The sequence below is a fragment of the Dermacentor silvarum genome, chromosome 7, assembly GCF_013339745.2.
Source record: "Dermacentor silvarum isolate Dsil-2018 chromosome 7, BIME_Dsil_1.4, whole genome shotgun sequence".
In the NCBI taxonomy this organism is placed as follows: domain Eukaryota; kingdom Metazoa; phylum Arthropoda; class Arachnida; order Ixodida; family Ixodidae; genus Dermacentor; species Dermacentor silvarum.
The window spans coordinates 43795992-43816022 of record NC_051160.1 but is presented as its reverse complement, the minus strand read 5'-3'; the positions used below and the strand labels follow the sequence as shown (position 1 = coordinate 43816022).

Below are 20031 nucleotides of genomic sequence, written 5' to 3'. Positions count from 1 at the left end.
GTGTATACTTGCATTCACGATTACGAGACAGTGGAGGTGTAACACTGTCGTTTGATGTCACCTTGTGCACGTCTTCTAAATGCAACTGATTAACCCACATCACTGTTTTGTGTGCAATTATCAGCGCCTCCCTGCAGAACAAGTGTCATCACTGCCTAATTTGCTGCTACTCACTGAAAGGAAGTATGCTGAACGAAGTTTTACAATTTTTTATTTGTTCCTGTACATTAAATTCACAGGTTCATGCTGACTGGACAAGGGTATTCAATAACGCTAACAGTACCACCTGCAGACAACTATAAACTAGACATTTTCGAGAAATCACCTGGAGTGTCAATAGGAACACTGCTTGGACGTCAGCCCTAGAGGGACAGTTATTGTTGCACATATGTTTAACTCATTTCCAATGCTATACAATCACCACCACAACTTAACGATGCTGGAATTTGCTACTTCTGCGAAGGCAAGTATCTGCAGTTGAATCCCAATTCATTTACGGATAAGGGATGCATTCTTAATTGGATGAGAAATGAGTGAATGATGTCAGCAGACTATATATAATGAACTGCCAAAAGTTATGATGTAACATGCACCTCAAAAAAAAAAAAAAGAGGGGGAAAAAAAAGGTGTACATTTGTCAGAAGGGGCACGCATTACACTTATCAATACACACATCTTTCAGCATGCATTATCAAAATTACAAAACCACTCAACAACCATGATGCACCACAAGCATAACAGCAAGAATTAACTCCTTTGTTAGCGTGCCTATAGAAATTGATAGTTTTTCAATGGGTTGTTAAACATTTCTAATAGAATTCCTTTACTTGCAACATCATGCACCGTCTGAAATTATGACTAAACTGTAGCTATTTGCCAGATTTTACAATTTTTGGCAGATTGGGAAGTCTGGAAAAAATAAAGCTTTTACTGGAGGTATCGTCAAAACTAGCCTACAGTGTTCCTAGCAAAAACTTGGCAACAATTTTTAAATGACAGCAGCAGTGAAGACACAGAAGCTTCTTTCGGGTTGTCAATTTTCTCATCCAACATATAAGCTGCTTTAACACTGTCTCAACAACGGTGGACGGTCATGATACTGGCGGATCCAGAGCAGGGGGGGGCACTGGGGGCCCAGGTGCCCCCTGAGAATGCCAGCACTTCAGCGCTCACGATACTAACCACACAGCTTAAAGCATGCAGTAAAAACAAATGCTCCCTGTACAATAGGAGCTTACCCATTTTCAAATTTGCGAAGCTACTGCTTTCCCGCACAGCATCAGCATCTCCACAGCTAGTATTGATGCCAACAAATCTTCATACGAATTTTAATGAGTGATTCGACTTACAAAAGTTGGGAACTAGGAAGCTGGTGCATATTTTGCATATTTCAGATTTTTTTTTTTACTCAGTATTTATACTAAAAATAGCAAATTATTACTTTCATTCGTGTTCCTTGAGGTGCTTATTTGAAGCTTCACATAAGGATTCTAAAAAATTGTCTCAGCAATTATTACTGCTACGTGCCAATTCAAAACACCAATAAGCTATAAATTTATGCATTGCAGTATAAGTTGCAACAACGAGGTCATGAAATAAAAATTTTAAACATAATGACATCGAAAATGAGCACATTTCTAGTGGTAACGAAAGAGGTGAGACATTTAAATTGTACATAAACACTAAAGGCATATTAGGGCAAGAGTGACAAAACAAAAATGATTGTGTTTTAAACCAGGACATACTCATCCGATTTTTTTTAGTTCTGCGACTCTTGCCCGAAAATATATTTCAACTAAAACACAACAAACACTGGCACAACACAGTACTACACAATTACAGTAAGTGGAACGGTATCGGCTATCGCTTTCTGACTGTGTTAACTGGCACTTCTCTTTTATAGTGCAACAGTTTGCTAAGCGTGATTTCACAAGGTAAAAGTCATACTGCGAGTCTTTGCATCTGCTGTGGTGAACGATGCACTCAGCGAATGATGGCTGTTGCCTCCGAGGTTTTGGTGCATATCTCTGCAAATTCCCCTCTCCCCTTTTCATTTTTTGTGATTAGACACATGACAAAATATAGGCTCGAGACAAGCTGACACGAGCGAATGCAAACGCCGATTATCGCAACATACATTATGCTTAGACATCTGGGAGGCACTTGACAGAAAAGAGACTTTACGCAAAAAGATCTACAAACCAATGAAACCATAAAGTATAAAATTCGCCATTGCAAGTAAAAGGGAGAAGCCATGTTAATGCAATATACACTGAAACTCACTCAACCACCTTTCAGGCATCCATAGAAAATAATTTACACTGCATTGCGACTCTTCACAGTACTGCATTTTCCTCTCCTAAGCACAATTCTGAAGGTGGAGTTGCAGTGCTTAGACAGTTTCTAAGCGGATCTCAAACATGGCTGTCATGCCGCAGACGGCTCACTGGTGGACTCTGCGTATACGGCAAGCGTGTCGTTCAGACAAAGGTCGTCGTTGCGGATGTAGAGTCGGACCGACTGCTGTTCGCTATTGGTCACCACCTCGGCGTCGAGAAAACTCCCCTCGAACGCGACGTCCTTGGGTAGCCGGACCTTGTGCAGACCGTGCAGGGTGACCGGAATTGCAAAACCGGGAAGCCGCTCGAAAGTGTCTGGCAGAGGGCGCAGGCAGTTCACAGGTGCGTCGTCCCAGCGCCCGTAGTCAATGAACCACACCCGCACCTTCTTTATTGACCTGTGCAGAAACCGAGCGATGACATTTGTGATATGACAGGGTGTCAATGACAACGTACAATGCTTGTCCTTGTCTCTTTACTTGGAACAAACGCTTAAATATGCTACCTGCGGCAGGTATCGCGAACTCCACCCCTCTGAGCACATTACACTGTGAATAGGTGGTGGAGATTACTTGAACGACAAGTGACAATGTTCTGTAAGGTAATTAACAAAGTTCCCCTACTAATTGACTTTTTGATCGTGTACTTTAAGGCACATGTTAACATTGCATAATATAAGTCCAGGTGGTAATGAAGTCATTTGCATTTAGCAGAAACCGTGAATTTAGCACCAGCTGACAGCAACTGGCGCTAAAATGTGGTACGATATCCATCGATGTTCCCATTAGGTTCATCCTGCAAAATAGAATGAAACCGTTCGTTAAACCATCCTATTTTTGCCCATATGACCTAGGGAAAAAAAAAAACTGAGTGCGAGCCGTGGGCGAACCGAACATGCAAATTTTTTGCCTCCCGATCCAATTTCCCGGCAACTACACGAAGCTCGTTGCCTTGAAGCCACGTTTGAATGCACAATTTGGATTGCTGTGAAGCTGTACCTGAAGGCAAAACTCGCGATGCCAGCGACATGAGGTGGAAGCACACTTATTTAAGCATAAAGCAGCGAGTACAGCTACGGCTAAACACGGATGAAGGAAAGAAAAAGAACCTTCAGAGATGTACGCCAATGTGACAATTGATAAATCAAGCACCGCAAAGCTGCGTAACCAATTCCTTACACCCTTTGGAAGTACTAGGGGCCTGCTTGCCTTCTCACAACCTCACTCGAACTGGGCAACTGCTGCTGCATTCAAGCAGGGCCGTGGTCGGCTGTTCTTAGTGCTGGCTCCCAGTAGGCTGGACTGCAGCACCATGGCGTTCACTTTCACCGCCGGAGCCGTACAAACTCCTAACTGACCTCCAATATGGAGCCGGTATAATGCGATGCGAGAGAGAGAATAAACTTTATTTGCACACATAGAAATTGTGTTGCCCCTGAAGACAGGGCGGCGCAAATGGTCGGGGCCCCTAGTCCAGCGCTCTGCTGGCCCTTGCCATCATTGCAAACGCATTATCCGGGAACGTAAGAGCGGGGTTCTACTGTAACACTATACGACGCCATCGTGACGCTCGCTGTTCGTTTCCGATACCTCGCGCTTGTGTGAAACGACACGCGTCCACGCATCCAGTACCTGGTGTGATGTTCCAAAGATGAGTGCTTCGACGAAAACGGAAAACAGGTGCGCGTTACAATCGAGGGCGCGTTAGAATCGAGTAAATACGGTAAGCGTTTCTTTTTCGAATTTTCGTGCCGAACCTGCATATAACGAAATCCTCTTTATAACAAAGCTTTTCAGGAATTTGTCAATTTCGTCATACCCAGGTTTAACTGTATAAGCAGTCTGAGTGAGTGAAATAAAGAGACTACAAGCAAAAAAAAAAAGAAAAGAAAATTACAGGCTGTCATGCATGTTCCCGCCGCAAAACTGGAAATAAAGCTTGCATTACCCATTTTGTTACTGCATTTCTTCGAAAAATTTTGTTATTGTTTCACTTACGATAATTTGCGACACTGTTTAGCGGACGGTGAGCAGCGACTAGACTTTAACAGTCAGTTCTTCCGGAATATTCGCTTAATTTCAAATACTATTTGAAAATACCGAATACCGTATTTATTCGAATATAAGGCGGTCACGATTATAAGGCGAGGGGGGAGTTGAAGGACCGCAAAAAAGGAAAAAAGTTTGCACACTAATATAAGGCGAGAGATCCCGCCAGAGGGCCTCCTTCTCTTTTCTCCAACGACGCACGTTGTTTTCTGGGACGCCGTGCTTTCGACCTGCAGCGCAGTTGCCCAAAGCTTCGGCATCGGTTATCACGTTTCTCTTGAATGCCGCAACGTAATGACAACGACGACTTGCCATGATCACTAGTCGCAACGGAAAGGTTCCCGTAGGTAATCCAGTCAAATGCCACGCCGAATGAAGGTAGCGTACACTCTTAACAAAGGTCACGGGAGGCTGCCGCTACACCAGCGAGGGAACACAAAAGACAAGCGCGTGCAAACGCACATGGAAAAGTGGCCGAATAGCTGGCTGCGGTTTTGAACTCGGCTTGTGGATTAAAACATACTGGATTTTCGCTGGCTGTTTTTGACTTTTTATGACTTCCCGCGACGCGCCGTTGCTGATCTCGGAGCCCGCGACATTCTCGGCCGCTGCCTTTGCGAAGGCAACTGCCGTCAGATCGTTTTCTTTTTTTCCCCCGTTCTCACTGACGATGACCCATTTGATTGCAGCACAAACATGTAATAGCGTTATAATGTTAAATATTCAGAATTATTTACATTTTCATGCAAAGAAAATATTAGTGTGCCTTTACCGACTGTGAAGCAATGATTGATGTTTACCTCGAATATAAGGCGGGGGTAGACTTTGAGGCCGCGGTTTTCGGAAAAAAACCTCGCCTTATATTCGAATAAATACGGTAATTCACTTTCGAATATGAATACAAATAGTAAGTGTGCAATATTCAGTTCGTATTCAAAACTTCAAATATTAGCCCACCCCTAATTATTTGTGTAGAAGTCTATCATCATTTTCTGTGTGTCAATATACGACTGATGCATAAATATTGCCACTGAATGTACTGCTGCTGGTCCACAATTTCAATCGCCCACGGCAATACCGGCAATCCTCATGCGACCGCTCTCTCTGCTACTCTCCGTGAACCAGCCAGTGCTGATGTCACACGTGAGATAGCATTGTCCAAAACAGGTGGCACCACTAGAATTTTCCATTTGCATAATTTTCTCACTTACAAAAGCTCTGTTCTCACTACAAATGACGAATCTGTTATTACAGAAGCCAAATCTTTCGATCTAACCCAACTTAACCTTTAGAATAATGTCGAATGTTGTTGAATGATGTTGAACACCTCGCCCCCCTTGTCTTGCTTTGGCATCAGACGAATCTGGTTACACTAGATGCAAGTCACTAGAGGTTGCTTAGATCTACAATTTTTCCTCTTTTCCGAGGTTTGCAATCATTGGTGAGGTCATGCGCAAGTATACAGGGGGTATCACTTAACTTGGGCCAAGGTTTAAAAATATGCAAATGCTACGTAGCTGGACAGAAGCCAGGTAACGTTTGCCATCGCTTGGAGATACTCAGATTTTTTGCATTCCGCCTAATTAGATAATTAGATGAAGGGTGTCAGTGAGGGAATTGTTGCTCAATACTTGCTACATAAAAGCGTTTTTCTGAGCGTGAAAGACGCCCGCGAATACATGCAAAGTGCCTCGAGCAGCCAGTCGCACCGCAATTTTGCGTGTATTCGTTGGCTTCTTTCACGCTCGCAAAAACACTTATGTACCACGTATTGAGCAACAGAAAGCTGTATCGAGAGCTTCTCGTGTTGCTCTACAATTTTCTCATTGACACTTTTCATTGAGAAGTTGATTAATGAATTAAGACTAATTATGTAATTAGGCAAAATGCAAAAGATAACCCGAGTATATCCGAGCGACGGCAAACAACATTACCTTGGTTCTGTCAAGCTACGTGGTATTTTCATATTTTTAATGTTCGGCCCAAGTTAAGTGAAACACCCTGTATGTCATACGTGAGAAAATACAGTATTAACTGCAAGTGTTGTTCAAGCTATTAACAATGCCGTCTTTTACCACGAATGCAGGCTGGCCCGCTCAATGTCCTGTTCATCAGCTGCACTTGAGACACACTCTTCTGGGACGGTATCCTCGGTTGACGACTTCAGGGAAAAAATTATTTTCACGAGATTTCACGCGATTAACACTGGACCCGCTGGCATTCTATGGGCGAAAGCGTTCCTGGTGCTGTGTCAAGGATACCGTCAAGTCCGGTGCTTAATAATGCAAGATCACTTGAAAATTATTGACCGAGAATACCGCCCTTCTATTCTACCTAGACTGGAGTGCCAAACGTACCCATTGCCACTTGCTGCATCCTTTTCGTCGCAGTGAACGGAGCCAATTTGTCCACGGTACCACGTCGAGTCCTTGCCATGCAGAACAGCAACGAGGGCACCTGGAACGGGCTCCTCGATATGTTGGCTCTCCTTGGAGGCCACAGCGCTGAGACACTTCACCATTTTGATAAGGTCCCGTAGAGCCGACACCTCTTGCAGGTAGATTACCTAGCATGTAAAGGTAACCAAAGAAACAACACTTAGTATTTCTAAACACCCAACTCATTGGTTGGAGCACTGAGGCGCTGAGTGGCTATTTGGGGCAAATAAAAGTAGAGTATAATAAATAAATGAAAATTCTGCAAAGAAAGCGACACCAATCTTGAAAATATCCTGCATAAATCACAACGTTCCTTGAAGGGCAGTTCCCAATGTGAGAGAGAGTACCCAACCAAGTTTTCTTTCAGGAGACTGTAGTGACCAAAAATTTGAAGGACACTTTGTAAATTCCAAAGTGTATTCGGCGAAAGCCTCTGGCCATTCGACTAACTATGCCATGTCTTTTGTTTTTTTGTGCATGACACTCCCAGTGGAATCCCTTGGTGCCCGGTGACGCGGCCACTCGCTGCTGCCGCTTTCTTTCCGCTTCCCTGGCCTTGGTGCCCGGTGACATGTTAGCCCGCCGCATGCGCATTCGCTCATTCTTCTTCTGGCGTTTGGTATCGGGGGAATCCACATTCTTGTGGCGCTTCTCCGAACCGCTTGCCGTGGAATCATCACTGGGCCGCTTCGATGCCATCCGACTAACTCGACTGCTGCAATGAGACGTCTGACGAAGGAGCATTGCCGCGCGCGCCGCTGTGCTATTCCGTGATTGCTGAGAGAGTGTAAGGGGGAGAGGCCACAGCTGGCACCGTTCCAGGGCACGGACGGACGGACGGACGCCGCGTGTATGAGCCATTAAAGGCTTTCGCCTTAGAACACATGCCCTCCATAAAACTGTTTCATAACACTATACATGCAATGAGAAAACTACTTATTACATATCAAAATGCCAGGTTCGCACCCGATCACAAGTATGGTGTTCTCTCTCATATTGTTCTTGACTGTATTACTCACTGTTACCATGGTGCACACAGTGCTGTACTGGCAATGCGCGTGAACACTAGTGCCGAAGCACTAATTCGATTCGGCAGTTGATCTGCCGGCCTGGGAAAATGACGAGCGCTAAAATCATAAGTACAGTAGAACCCTGCTGTTACGTTCCTGGGTGCTGCGTTTTCCCGGCTGTTACGTCGTTTTCGGCCGGCCCCAGCATAGCTCCCATAGAACCAAATGCATTGGTAACCCCGCTGTTGCGTCGCAACTGTGGGACCGTTCCCACTTCATACATTGCGAACTGCCACCCCGCGCCGGCCCGAGCGGCCATTTTGGCTTTTCATGTCGCTTGGCTTGGCATCTTGAGATGGGATTGGCCGCCCAAAGTACTGGGGTGACACCTATGATGTGTTCTCGGTTTCCGTCAGCAAAAGCATGGCCTTTGAGATCCGTATTTGCTATCTAAAGATGGCATTTATGACGCGTTGTGGCTCTAAAATTGGTTTTGGCGCATAGATGTTCCGTATAAAGTTCAAGGGCGATAGCGTCGTCGCCGCGCGCATTATGTGCGAGCGAAAGTGTGCAAGGGGAGCCGACGACCGCGGCTAAATCTCGCGCGAGCAAGAGAGAAAAGCGGGGAGGAAGTGCGCCTTCTTCTGTTGCGCTCGAGGCACCGGCGAGCAAGGGAGTGAGGGATAGCGGGCGGCGTTGTACTGTACTCTGGCACCAACTGCGTACTGCGCGGTGATGCGCGGTCGGGCGGGCCGTACCTTGAAAGCGATCTACGTTGGGAGCAGAGTCTAGGCAGTGTAGGTGCGTCGGCGGCTCGTAGCTTTGTGCGTGCTGTGTGTACTTGGTGCTCAGTTTGGGTTGAAGCGATAGACAACAGCACGAAGGTCACTTCGCTCGCTGCTGCAGCGGTGCTTCTTCACGCCAGCGTTTGACAGCGCGTGTCCGCGCTCATCGAGTGTGAAGTGTTCATGTTTGCCTGCGGACGCTGACACCATGCTTGTTAATATAGCGACTATTATATAGCGACGAATATATAAGCGACTGTTTACAAGTTTATACGGACGATAAAACTACTATCCTTACTTTGTATACAAGCTCTCTACTAATTTGCTATTACAATCGGTGCTTTGGCTTTCGGGCGAAACTATGACTTTTTTTCACACTAAGAATTAAAATAATGTTGTGTGCAATTCAACACTACTCTCACTTCTCAATCTTTCCTGTTTCTCGGCTCTTGCGTTTCCCGGCTCTTACGTTTTTTTTTTTTATGGAAAAATGTATCAGCGGGGTTCTACTGTATAGACATGAGAATGACATATGGGCAAAAGGAATAGTTGCAAGTCAATGCTGTGCATTGTTGTTCTTATGCTCCTCCTTGCCGTTTTAGCCCTGTACTAACTGTGTCCAAGTACGACTACACCAGGTTTCCATTTAAGGTATCTCTAGTACAAAACTCTACAGCCCTCCCATTGAGATTTAACATTATATTAAATAAGAGAGACATTGATTGTAAGGAGGAAAAGCCGCTATTTTCTGCAGCCCTTTAAGCAGCACGGCTCAGCACCTTGGGGAAGGGGGACATATCGAGGAAACAAGAGAGAAGGTCATCGCGGTCAAAGCGTCCATGGCTGACAACGGCCGGCGGGCAGCGCATTTACAGGTTAGATACCAGCCCCGCGTCCTCCACCATCCTAAGGAGGTGCTTGAAGGCGGAGCTGTGGTGCCGGCCGGGGAGCAGAAGTTGCGAGGCTTAGATCCCTTAACGAGTCCAAATGATGCGATTAGAGAAGCACTCTCCTTGGATTAGGAAAGCAATAGGTAAAAGGAATTCTAGCAACAGGGCTCACCTTCTGTTCCTCTCCCAGCCTGAGGAAGACAACCGCAACTCGCATGCCGATTGGAAGCCTTGAGCATGGAAACTGACCAGTGCTGGTCTCGCTGTCCTTCTGTGAGTGGAGCACGGAGGATGGGATGGCCCCCGACGAGTTTTCAGCGCCCTTTGAAAATACACCATGCACTTTAGAAATCGTGCTCCTGCATTTCTAATTAGACCAATCTTTTACCGCGTTCAAAGTGCATACGCAGCGCCCCAGCTATGATGACTGTGCAGTGGAACCTCATTATAACCAAGTTACATTTGACATGAAAATAGCTTCTTTATATCCAATGTTTGTTGTAAAGCCTATATTTGTTACAGGCCGACATCAGCGACAAATATTTTAGACTCACTTCGTCCCATCCAATTCATTATATCAGTGTTCATAATATTGACGTTCAACAGTAGTCCTCCCTGCTAACCCATTATACTTTGGTTCAGCGCAACATTGAGGGGAATGCTGAGGTTAAGGGGTGTGCCTCCTCAACCCTGCTCCTATTGCAGAATCTTTTTGTTCTCTCCACACCTTTTCATCTTGAGGGCTAAGCGGGTTTGGTAAGAAGCACATGGTGTTTGTGCTATGACATAGTTGCCATGTATTTGCCTTTAGGACTACTTACCAGCAAGCTTTGCGGCAGTGGTGGCATAGTAAAGTTCGTCATGAAATCAGACTATTTGCAATGGAAAAGTAAAATCGCAACTTAAATTCAAGATGTGGATTACTTTGCTATCGTGCTGTCATCTGTTAGACTCCTAGTTAAAGCAAGCCTTAGTTTGGGGCAAACTCAGATACCGCTATTAAAATAATCTCGAAATGCAGAATTGTAACCAGACAACTGCAAAACTGATATGAATGAAGTTTGTTGGATTTTAGTAAGCTAAATTCTGACTGCAGAGAGCAGAATCATTTAAGGCTTCTAATCCTTTCAAAAAATTGCAAGACATTGGTAATCACAAAAAATTAAGTACGAAGATGAAAACTTCAACTCTGCACCAAAAACAAATGGCGCAGTTCTGTAAACTGTTGGATCGACTAAAGCGAACAAATGTGTGGCCAGCTTACGTAAAATTGTTACGATCCTTATGAGGACATAGCAAAAATCCTACGCACACATTATTGACATGATTTGGAGTGATGCACAAGATATATTTTTTGCGCTAGCGTATTCCAACTTGCGCCTGCAAATTTCCTAACTTCATCATCCCATCTGGTTTTCTGCCGACCTCGACTGCGCTTCCCTTCTCTTGGTATCCATTCTGTAACCCTAATGGTCCACCGGTTATCCATCCTACGCATTACATGGCCTGCCCAGCTCCATTTCTTTTCAATGTCAACTAGCGTATCGGCGATCCCCGTTTGCTCTCTGATCCACAACGCTCTCTTCCCGTCTCTCAACGTTACGCCTACAAATTTTCTTTCCATTGCCCTTTGCGTAGTCCTTAAATTGTTCTCAAGCTTCTTTGTTAACCTCCAAGTTTCTGCCCCATATGTTAGCGCTGGTAGAATGCACCGATTGTACACTTTTCTTTTCAACGACAGTGGTATTCCACTGTCCAGTAAGGGTTTCCAGTCAGGATTTGGTGATGCACTACAACCCTTTTTTATTCTTCTGCAAATGTCCTCCTCATGATCAGGGTCCCCTGTGAATAATTGACCAAGATAATCATACTCCTGCACTGACTCAAGAGGCTGAATGGCAATCATCAATGATGGTTTCCTTGCCAGGCTACTGAACATTACCTTTGTCTTCTGCATATTAATCTTCAACCAATTAAGGTGCTCAAGTCACTTTTTGTAATTCATCCCCAGTGTTGGTGAACAGGAGGTCTGCAAACTGAAGGTTGTTGAAATAGTCACTGTTGATCCACACTCCTAACCTTCCTAGACTAATAGCTTGAATATTTCGATGCATGCAGTGAATAGCATTGGAGAGATTGCGTCTCCTTGCCTGACCCCTTACTTGATAGGGATTTTTTACTTTTCTTGTGGAAAAGCAAGGAAGCTGTGGAATTTTGGCAGATATTTCCCAATATACAGCAGAACCTCGTTGATATGATCCCATTACAATTTCATGGCAGCAACGTTCATGATTGAGAACACAAAATATGACCCATTACAGTTAAATTTTTTTTTTTACCGGTTCACATTTTCCCGGGAAACACAATCTTTCAGCACCATCGTTCAGCAAATTGCCAAACTGCAAATGTATGATATGTTTTCTGGTCGCTACATTCCATGTAAACAAGAAAGAAGGAGCCGAAGTGCGTATTCAAGAACAGTAGCCGCCCGCCGCAGCTCCCCCGCAATACTTGTCGACTGGTGTCACATGAAAATACTGGCGCACACTCAGTTTTTCATTTCGGTACCAACAACTGCCCTCCCATGTCATCACACGCCAAATTCACAGCTATTGCTGCCAACCCTACTGCGATAAGTATCTTCACCTATCAGTTTCACACTGCTTGGTGCGTAGTGCTGTTGGAAGTGTAGTGCTCCACGCTTTCAGAAGGCGCACAGCCGTTCCCTGCTGCAGGCAGCGTGAAGCGAGTGAAATGTTTCGCTCTGTCAGCATCGTAGGCATCATATTCCGGCGTCAGACCCACCAACTCGATTTTATTTGTTTGCCATCGCCGTCTTAAAACACTATGCAATAGGAAAATGACAATGTGCGTCTTGGGTGGCTCAGGCATCACCAGCGTGACATGCGTCGGCGTCTTGTGCCGCAACGATTTAGCGCCGAGTAGACACCTCAAAACTTCCCGCAAAAATGCCCCGCTCGAAGCAGCTGCCAGCCTAGACAGAATTCGATGGGCACAAAGGCAAAGCTTGCCGAAGCCGCAATAATAAAAATGCGTGTCTCAGGTTGCACGGGCCCCCACCATCTCGGCACGTTGCGGCATCTCATGCTGCAGTGATTCGCCTAACACTTCGCATTACGTAGATGTCAACGGTAGTTGAATTTGTCAAATTTTTTAGCGACTTTGGATCATGTTATCCCAGTTATTATGCTCTTTCCCGCGTTTTTTTCCCCGAAACATATGAACGGGGTTCTCCTGTATTCACGTATGCCTCCTGTATTCCTTGATTACGCACAGCATCTGACTACTGGTATCTCTACTGAATCAAATGCCTTTTCATAGTCTATGAAAGCCATATAAGGAGGTTGATTGCACTTGGCAAATTTCTCAATGACCTGATTGATGACATGGATGCGAATTGCGCAAAAGAAAAATTATCTCAATCAAAAATCTGCTTCAACCTTTTAGCTTAAATGCAACAGACCTCATTGAGTTCAGTACAGTGGATGCAGAGATTATCGATTTCTACATTTCTATTTATTTAGGTAAGAGCTCCTGAAGTAAAGCTTCTTAAAGAGAAAGCTTTAACTACAGTCATGACCAAGAAAATGACCTTACCAGTCATTTCCCCAAGTCATGACTGCTGCTCAACCTAAAATAAACAAAAGAGTGTTACCTTTTCACCATGGTTGGAAACCTGGTTCAGAACTGGGGGTGTTGGCGAGCTCAGCAAATGCATGGTTGCTTTCTTTCGGGCTTGTCTTTCAAGCAATTCCTTTAGCCGCTGCATATGGCAGGTTGCACGAAACAAGCAAATAAATTATAAGAAACGAAAGAAACAACAACTTATGAGTGTGCAGCATTTTCTTATTGGACTGTGTACGAACAGAAGCACCAAGGAAAATAAACATCAAAACACGGTCAGAACAGAGGCATTTATTTTCAGTGACAATCTAAGAACGCAGTGACAAAAACAACACCGCTGTCTGGCTTGATGGTTTGTCTAGATGCGTCACAGTGGAGGCAAACTTCTTTCAACATCGGTGTCTCTCGGAAATTATGCTTTGGGTGGAAGCACAGAGTGCAGGCTCAGTGCTGCTTGATGGGCAGAGCTTGTACTGAATTCTCAGGTTGACGCTGGTTATAGTAAGCTCAATCATATGTGACAGATTGTGACTATAACAATTTTTTTCATAGCTGGGGCAGTATCCTCTGACAATCACTTTCGGCGATTGTTTCACTTTTGCCTACGAGAGCCAATGATTTCCTTCTCTGCATTTACTCGGCCCTTGTGCACATGCGTTCAACGGCGATTCTTGCGAAATCTTGCGAACGTGATCATCCAAGAGTACGTCCTCTGGTGCACAAATGCCAGGGACCAACCTATGTATGGAGAGACAAGTCGACCGATATGCACCACTCAAGTGACTGAATGATAAAGACCACTACAAAAGTAGATCGGGGGCCCAGTTTCTGCAACAATTCTTTTCTTCCACCATCCTTTCTGTCCTCTACCATCGGCTTGCACACCACAGTTATCGTCAGGGTTGGCCACTCAGTGCAAGAGGTATGATAAAGAAATAAGAGAGGTGATTTGCAGGAGCTCTTGCAAAAGTAAATTTGTTTTTATTCTCCCCTTTCATATGTGGCAGGCCATGGTACAAAGGCAGAGACATTATTTTATTGCTCTCATTTGAGACCAAAAATTAGTGCGTCAGATATGAAAAAGATTATATAGATAAATATGCATAAAGATCGCATGATAAACTTTCTTTTCTATACTTTCGATTTTGTACTGGTTCAGAATTGCCGTCTGGTACGTGTTTTGACAGATGGCACAATCATGCTGTGTGTAGCAAAGGATCCTGCATTAGGTGACAAACCAAGCACACACACAAATGGACATTGCTATTCATTCAGAAGAAAACCATACAACTACCACAGCTCAGATGTGTCTAGTTCATAATAAATTGGACCTCGAGCATCCCCGACAAGACGGGTTGACTACGTGGATCGACCACAATATGGAATATGCGAAATACTGGAAGTAAGCTTTCCCACACTGCATGGTTTCCCCATACAATGTTGGCGACCTCCCGCTCACGGCAACACTTAGCCAAAGGTAGGCTTGCAGACAACGAGGATGTAGTGAGAGAGAGTTTGGGGCAAGGATAGTGGCACCAGGGGCGGTATTCTGTAAGGGTCTACCTAGTGGACTGTCCATTTCGGCGACCGTTGATTCGCTGCAGCTTGACGTGCAGGAAGGAGACTGGCTGGCACCTTCCTGCACGTCAAGCTGCCGCGAATCAACGGTCACAGAAATGGCGAAATGGACAGTCCACTAGGTAGACTCTTACAGAATACCGCCCCAGATCCTGCCCTCCTGCTTTGCTTCCACTCCTAGGGCGACGTCACGTATAGGTGAAACGAGATGCGAGGGGAAGCGCTTTTCCAGAATATTGCGTATCCCCTATTGCCGGTGTGGCAATGAACTTGGCTCCTGTGAACGTCACGTGCAGCTTTCCCTCACAACTTTTGTTTCGTTTTGCACAACATAGGGGACCTGCGTGCAACTCTGCTCCCTGTGCTAGCGTACACATTAACTCTACTGAGTTAGTATAGGACATTGAAACACCATGAATCCGCAAGTGCTGAGCTCCAGAAACAAACCAACACTGTAAAACTTGCCGTACGACAGCAAAGTAACATTGCACGGTTATTACGCTGAAGACAAAAGGCTTTAAGTAACCCCCCCAAAAATGCTACGCACACAGTGTTAACAGGCGGCAAACGAAAAACGACTAAACTGCCAGTTGCAAGCAACGCTAAACTGCCATAAGCAGTTTGACACAATAAATCCAAAGTTATCACAGGTAAGGCACCACTGACCTTCGCTTTCTCCGACGTCTGTTCTGGTGATGTAGTTTGGACTGCTACACTTTGAACCGAGTCCTTTTCATGGCACTTGTTGCTGGCCACTGGTCTGATGCAGTTTGGCAGTGCCTGGATAGAATTAAGCATTTTATGAAATGTTTAATTTCATAATAAAATTATGAAATTAATTTCATTAGCAATGAAATTTCGCTTTGGCTAAGTCGGTTATATAAATGCGAATATATTATAATATCGTAGAAATCCTGGCAAAGCTGCCGGGCTAGTAATTGTCGGAATTTTCCTACCATAGCAGCCTTTTAATAGCGTCTCAGCGGACGATGCATGCGCCTGGTGGTTAGCAGACATGACGTGCAAGTTCCAGCATGTTGCCTCTGAGATTTTTCAATCACCTCAGGTACCTGATCTCAGAGGTCATGCCAAAGAGCTGCGCATTTGGAGTCATGCATCACTTACAGCGAGCGGTGTTTCTTTTTCTTCTTTCTTTTCGTTTTGGTATAAGAAATGCCTATTTCCGCAAGCTTTATGTGGCTCAACTACTCGCATATTAAAGTACAAATTTATATGGAGGCTGCCTTATATCTACGCTATCTGAAACTAGGCTTTTAAGGCATTCAAAAATTTTGGTGGAGTTGGCCTTTAAAGGAACAAACGAAGGTAGGCCATATGCAGCTTACCTCTTTGCAGGAAGCCGGCATCAGAGGTGGCGGTACGTTTTGTGGGCTAGCCGCCTTCTTCCTCCTGCTTTCCTCGAGCACGGCTTTGAGCCGGTCGAGCTTGCTGAGCCCAACCTGCTCGGTGTTCGAGAGTTGGTGCATGGTCGCTTGCTGCGGCGACTGGTCGTGTTCACCTGCACCGTCTGTTGGTGGCAGCCTGGATTCTATCGGTTGACAGTTTTGTATGCTGCCGGTCCTGGGAGTGAAAAGTGCTGGCAATTTCAGGAAGGTGTAAACGCTGCCCCAGTTTGTGTGTGCTATTCACGTTTACTCTCAACGTACCGCAGCCAGCCTATCACTTTTATCCACACTTATCAACAGTTTCGTTATCTCTCCAGCTTGCCACTTCTCAAAAGAGGCAATCAGTCAACCAAAAGCCTACTGCCAAGGCAAATCTCCGCGCTTAGGTTCGATTACTCGAATGAATATGGGAAAGCATTCACTTCTCTCAACAGTTACAGAAGCTTCGCTAACAATATTATTGAATTAAGTAGCACTTTATGCAACATATTTGAGGATGTGCTCTACTCTCCCCGACAGCATAGTTGAGTGTCGTCGGGGAGAGAGAAGTGAATCTTTACGAAGAAGGGAAAGGTTGGCGCTATCTTCTGCAGCCCTTGAGGGAGCACGGCTCAGCGCCAAAAAGTTGTAGCAGTACAGCACAACACTGTTCACTCTCTGCTCGAACATTGGCACAAGTGCTGTTATGTAGATGTAGACAATGATAGATTTGAATAACCTGTCCACCGACACTTTGGTCAGTCTAAACCTATCCCATTTCAAGTCGACTGTCAAACAAAACCAATACGTCTGCTCCTTGTGCATACCAGATTGCTGGATACCAATGGGTTAACGTATTTCTTTACAGAATTGGCCATTTGCTTCTCTGGACTGAATGTCTCGTTCACACACCACATCTTATGAATGCTGCTAACACTTATTATACAGATTCACATGCCAGAGGGTAGGAAATATGGGAGATTATGGTCCATGAACAAGTACTTGTGCAATCTTTTCTCGGAAACATTATGACGGCAGCAGACAGGGACGATCAAGCACTATTTAGAAAGGTAGCAGACGGGGCTAGTTTGGTATTCCAATAGGCATACATTCTTGTATAGCACACTTCGAGCTACACACCCTTGCAACATAATGGAACACAAGTTAGCTCAATCCGCCACCCTTTGCTTTCTTAAAGTGAGGCTGTCTTTGTCTATTGCTTCGACTTTCACTGCTGCTGCTGTACGACACACCCCGTTTGGGAGTAGTTCAGAGCATGTGTACACAGGGCACGGCTGAGAGGAAAGGCGACGAGAAAAACTAGTTTGGTCCTTTCCATCACAATGTCACAACACCCTCGGAAGCTTCCTGGGCATTGCCACAGTACCCTCTTGACGGCTGTTATTATCCTTGAGACCCCGCAAAAGCATTGCAGAAACTGCAGCGCTTACCTTTTGTACTAACGTGCAACAGTCCGGAGGCGAGGTAGACAGAATCTATAAACTCTATGGATAGAATGGTATAGAGGAGGTAGGGAGAGGTGGCAGAGTATGGGCAGAACCAACGCAGTCATGAAATGAGTGAATAACCGCTTTGCCACTCTTTACTGGCAGATGGGGGGACGGCGCGAGACGGAAAAGGCAACATAAAAAGGCAACGAGATGTTGCTACTTTTTTGTCATTTATAGATGTGGCTGCAGTTGCGGACAAACTGCGGACATTTAAACTCAAGGTATGGTACGATACGTTTCTGCTATTTCTGAAAAATAAACACTGTTCATATTTGTCAAGCAGACAATTGACGCACGGCATGCAGACGCAAAGCTGCATTAAAGCACTGCCCATCAGATCAACACTTCCGCACCCACCGAGGTAGCTTTATGGCTATGGTGGTGCTTGAGGTCATGGGTATAATCCTGACCACAGCAGCTGCATTTTGACGGGGGCAAAATGCAAAAATGCTCGTGTACTTCGATTTAGGTGCACGTTAAGGGATTCCAGGTGGAATCCGGAATCCCCCCACTACGACGTGCCTCAATCGTATTGTGGGTTTGGCCCGTATAGCCCCATAATTTAATCAAAGTGCGACACTTCTGCCATGATGCAATACACTGCGTGGGGCAATGACAGGGCTAACCTTCTCGCAGGCTATGAACAATTGCGCAGACAAACGAGTGGTGCACGAGAGGTAATGTTTAACTCACTACTCTCGTTTTTCACTTGCAAGTTTGGTTATATGCTGGAAGTTGCTACGTACCCTCTAAGTAGTTTTATACAACAATGTTTCAAATTAGTTCATTAATAGCTCATTAATGAGTTCATTAAACAAAAACATGCAGACATTCGGTTGGTGTGTTTTATTATTTCCCTAAACTTTAATTCGTCTACTGACGCAGCTGATTAATAACTCATGTTGCCTTGAATATTTCTCAAAGTAACGTGTCACTGTGAGCGATGTCACAGCACTGCCACGTACGCATTGTATGCACTGCGCTTGTCGGCTCAAAATGGCCTGACCTGCTGAGGGGCAGTTTAAACATTCATTGTAAACACCACCGTCAATTGCCGTCAATCGACGCAAACGGCCCGCTTACATCGACTCCCGCAGAACGTGGGATACACATAACTTCCTTTTTTTTTCCTCCCCTTTTCCCATCCTACCCTCAGCCAATCGTGGCATGTGTCATTACGGACAACGACGACGACATCGTGGACGCATCACAGCGTCAACAGCAAACACAACTACGGTGGTTAGAAACAACTAGAATGACTAAATAGGTTGGCAGTTTTAGCCACCCGAACACAACGTCGAACAAAAACGACAACTTATGTCAGCAAGCAGTATCGGTCCGTTAAACTTGAGACAGTGCGCAGCTTCTTCTTCTTCTTTTTTTTTTTTTTTTGCTCTTTTTTGCTTTTTTTTTTTTTTTTTTTTTTTTGCAGGAACCTGGTGCGGTTCGACACCGTTTATCTGACCGCATATATTCGTTTGTTTTAAAGTGACCATCGACCGGCGTCATTTAATGAACGAGCGCTAGAAAGTTGACGATCGTGAAATAGTTACGTTCGCTGACAACGTTGATCTTACAGAGACGTGCAAGGGACAGTTGAACAAACGCATCACTAAATCAAATGAAATTAAGAGATGAAAAAGAAATCGGGTAACTTACCGGTCACCCTGGAAAAGATAAAAAAAGAGCCATCAGCAACCCCGCTTCAGTAGCGGTCACGTTATCAACATCCCCTCGGCAAAGTTTGCAATCGATCAATGAGGATGAAGCTATTCACGGCAAACACACTGTCTTGCAAACAAACTGCAAGCGCGATCAAAAAAGTGACAATCGACTGACAACTTCAAGTTGCGTATTTACGTCTCGCATGCCAAAACACCACCACGTGCAAGTTTACAACATGTGACCGCATATACTTTCTCACCGGCGATACCGGCGACGACGAACCGATGATATCGTTGGCATTTGTGGTGTATTGATTAGGCGAGTTAACGCCACTTGCAGCGGATCTTTTTGCTTTTGCCAGTATGGCCTTCAGTTGCTCCAGCTTCGTCGATTCCGACGCCATTTAGGACACGAAGCGTAGCGTTTACATCGAACACAGCGCGAGACGCAGCTTTCGTCTGATATTATTCAGCCGCCATGATGCGCGGGCGTCACCGGCTTGACCAGCTGCTTTTTTACTGCGTTTGTTTAAACAGCAACATAAGATATTTTCTGCTCTTCATTAACACTTGCTTGGCACTAAGCGGAGTCTTCCGGTCGGTTGTCATTTTTTTTTATTAGAATCAGGATTTCAGGATGCACTTGGAAGAATAGATTGCTAGCTCAGCATAAAAAACAGATGTTACTGTGAAGCAGACGACAGAGTAGTTCTGACAGTCGACACTAAGCAAAACTTT

The 20031-nt window shown here is 45.0% G+C and overlaps 1 protein-coding gene across 1 annotated transcript; it reads right to left on the bottom strand.

Moving 5' to 3' along the window:
* Positions 1–194: 194 nt before the first annotated feature.
* On the bottom strand, positions 195–19764 carry LOC119457961 (uncharacterized). The gene is made up of 7 exons (XM_049670585.1): positions 19546–19764; positions 16080–16314; positions 15400–15513; positions 13187–13294; positions 9683–9832; positions 6745–6953; positions 195–2737 (listed from the first exon to the last, which is right to left on the bottom strand). Exons 1-7 carry the CDS (start codon positions 19695–19697, stop codon positions 2428–2430), a joined length of 1278 nt encoding a protein of 425 aa, XP_049526542.1. The 5' UTR covers positions 19698–19764; the 3' UTR covers positions 195–2427.
* Between the last annotated feature and the right edge of the window lie 267 nt (positions 19765–20031).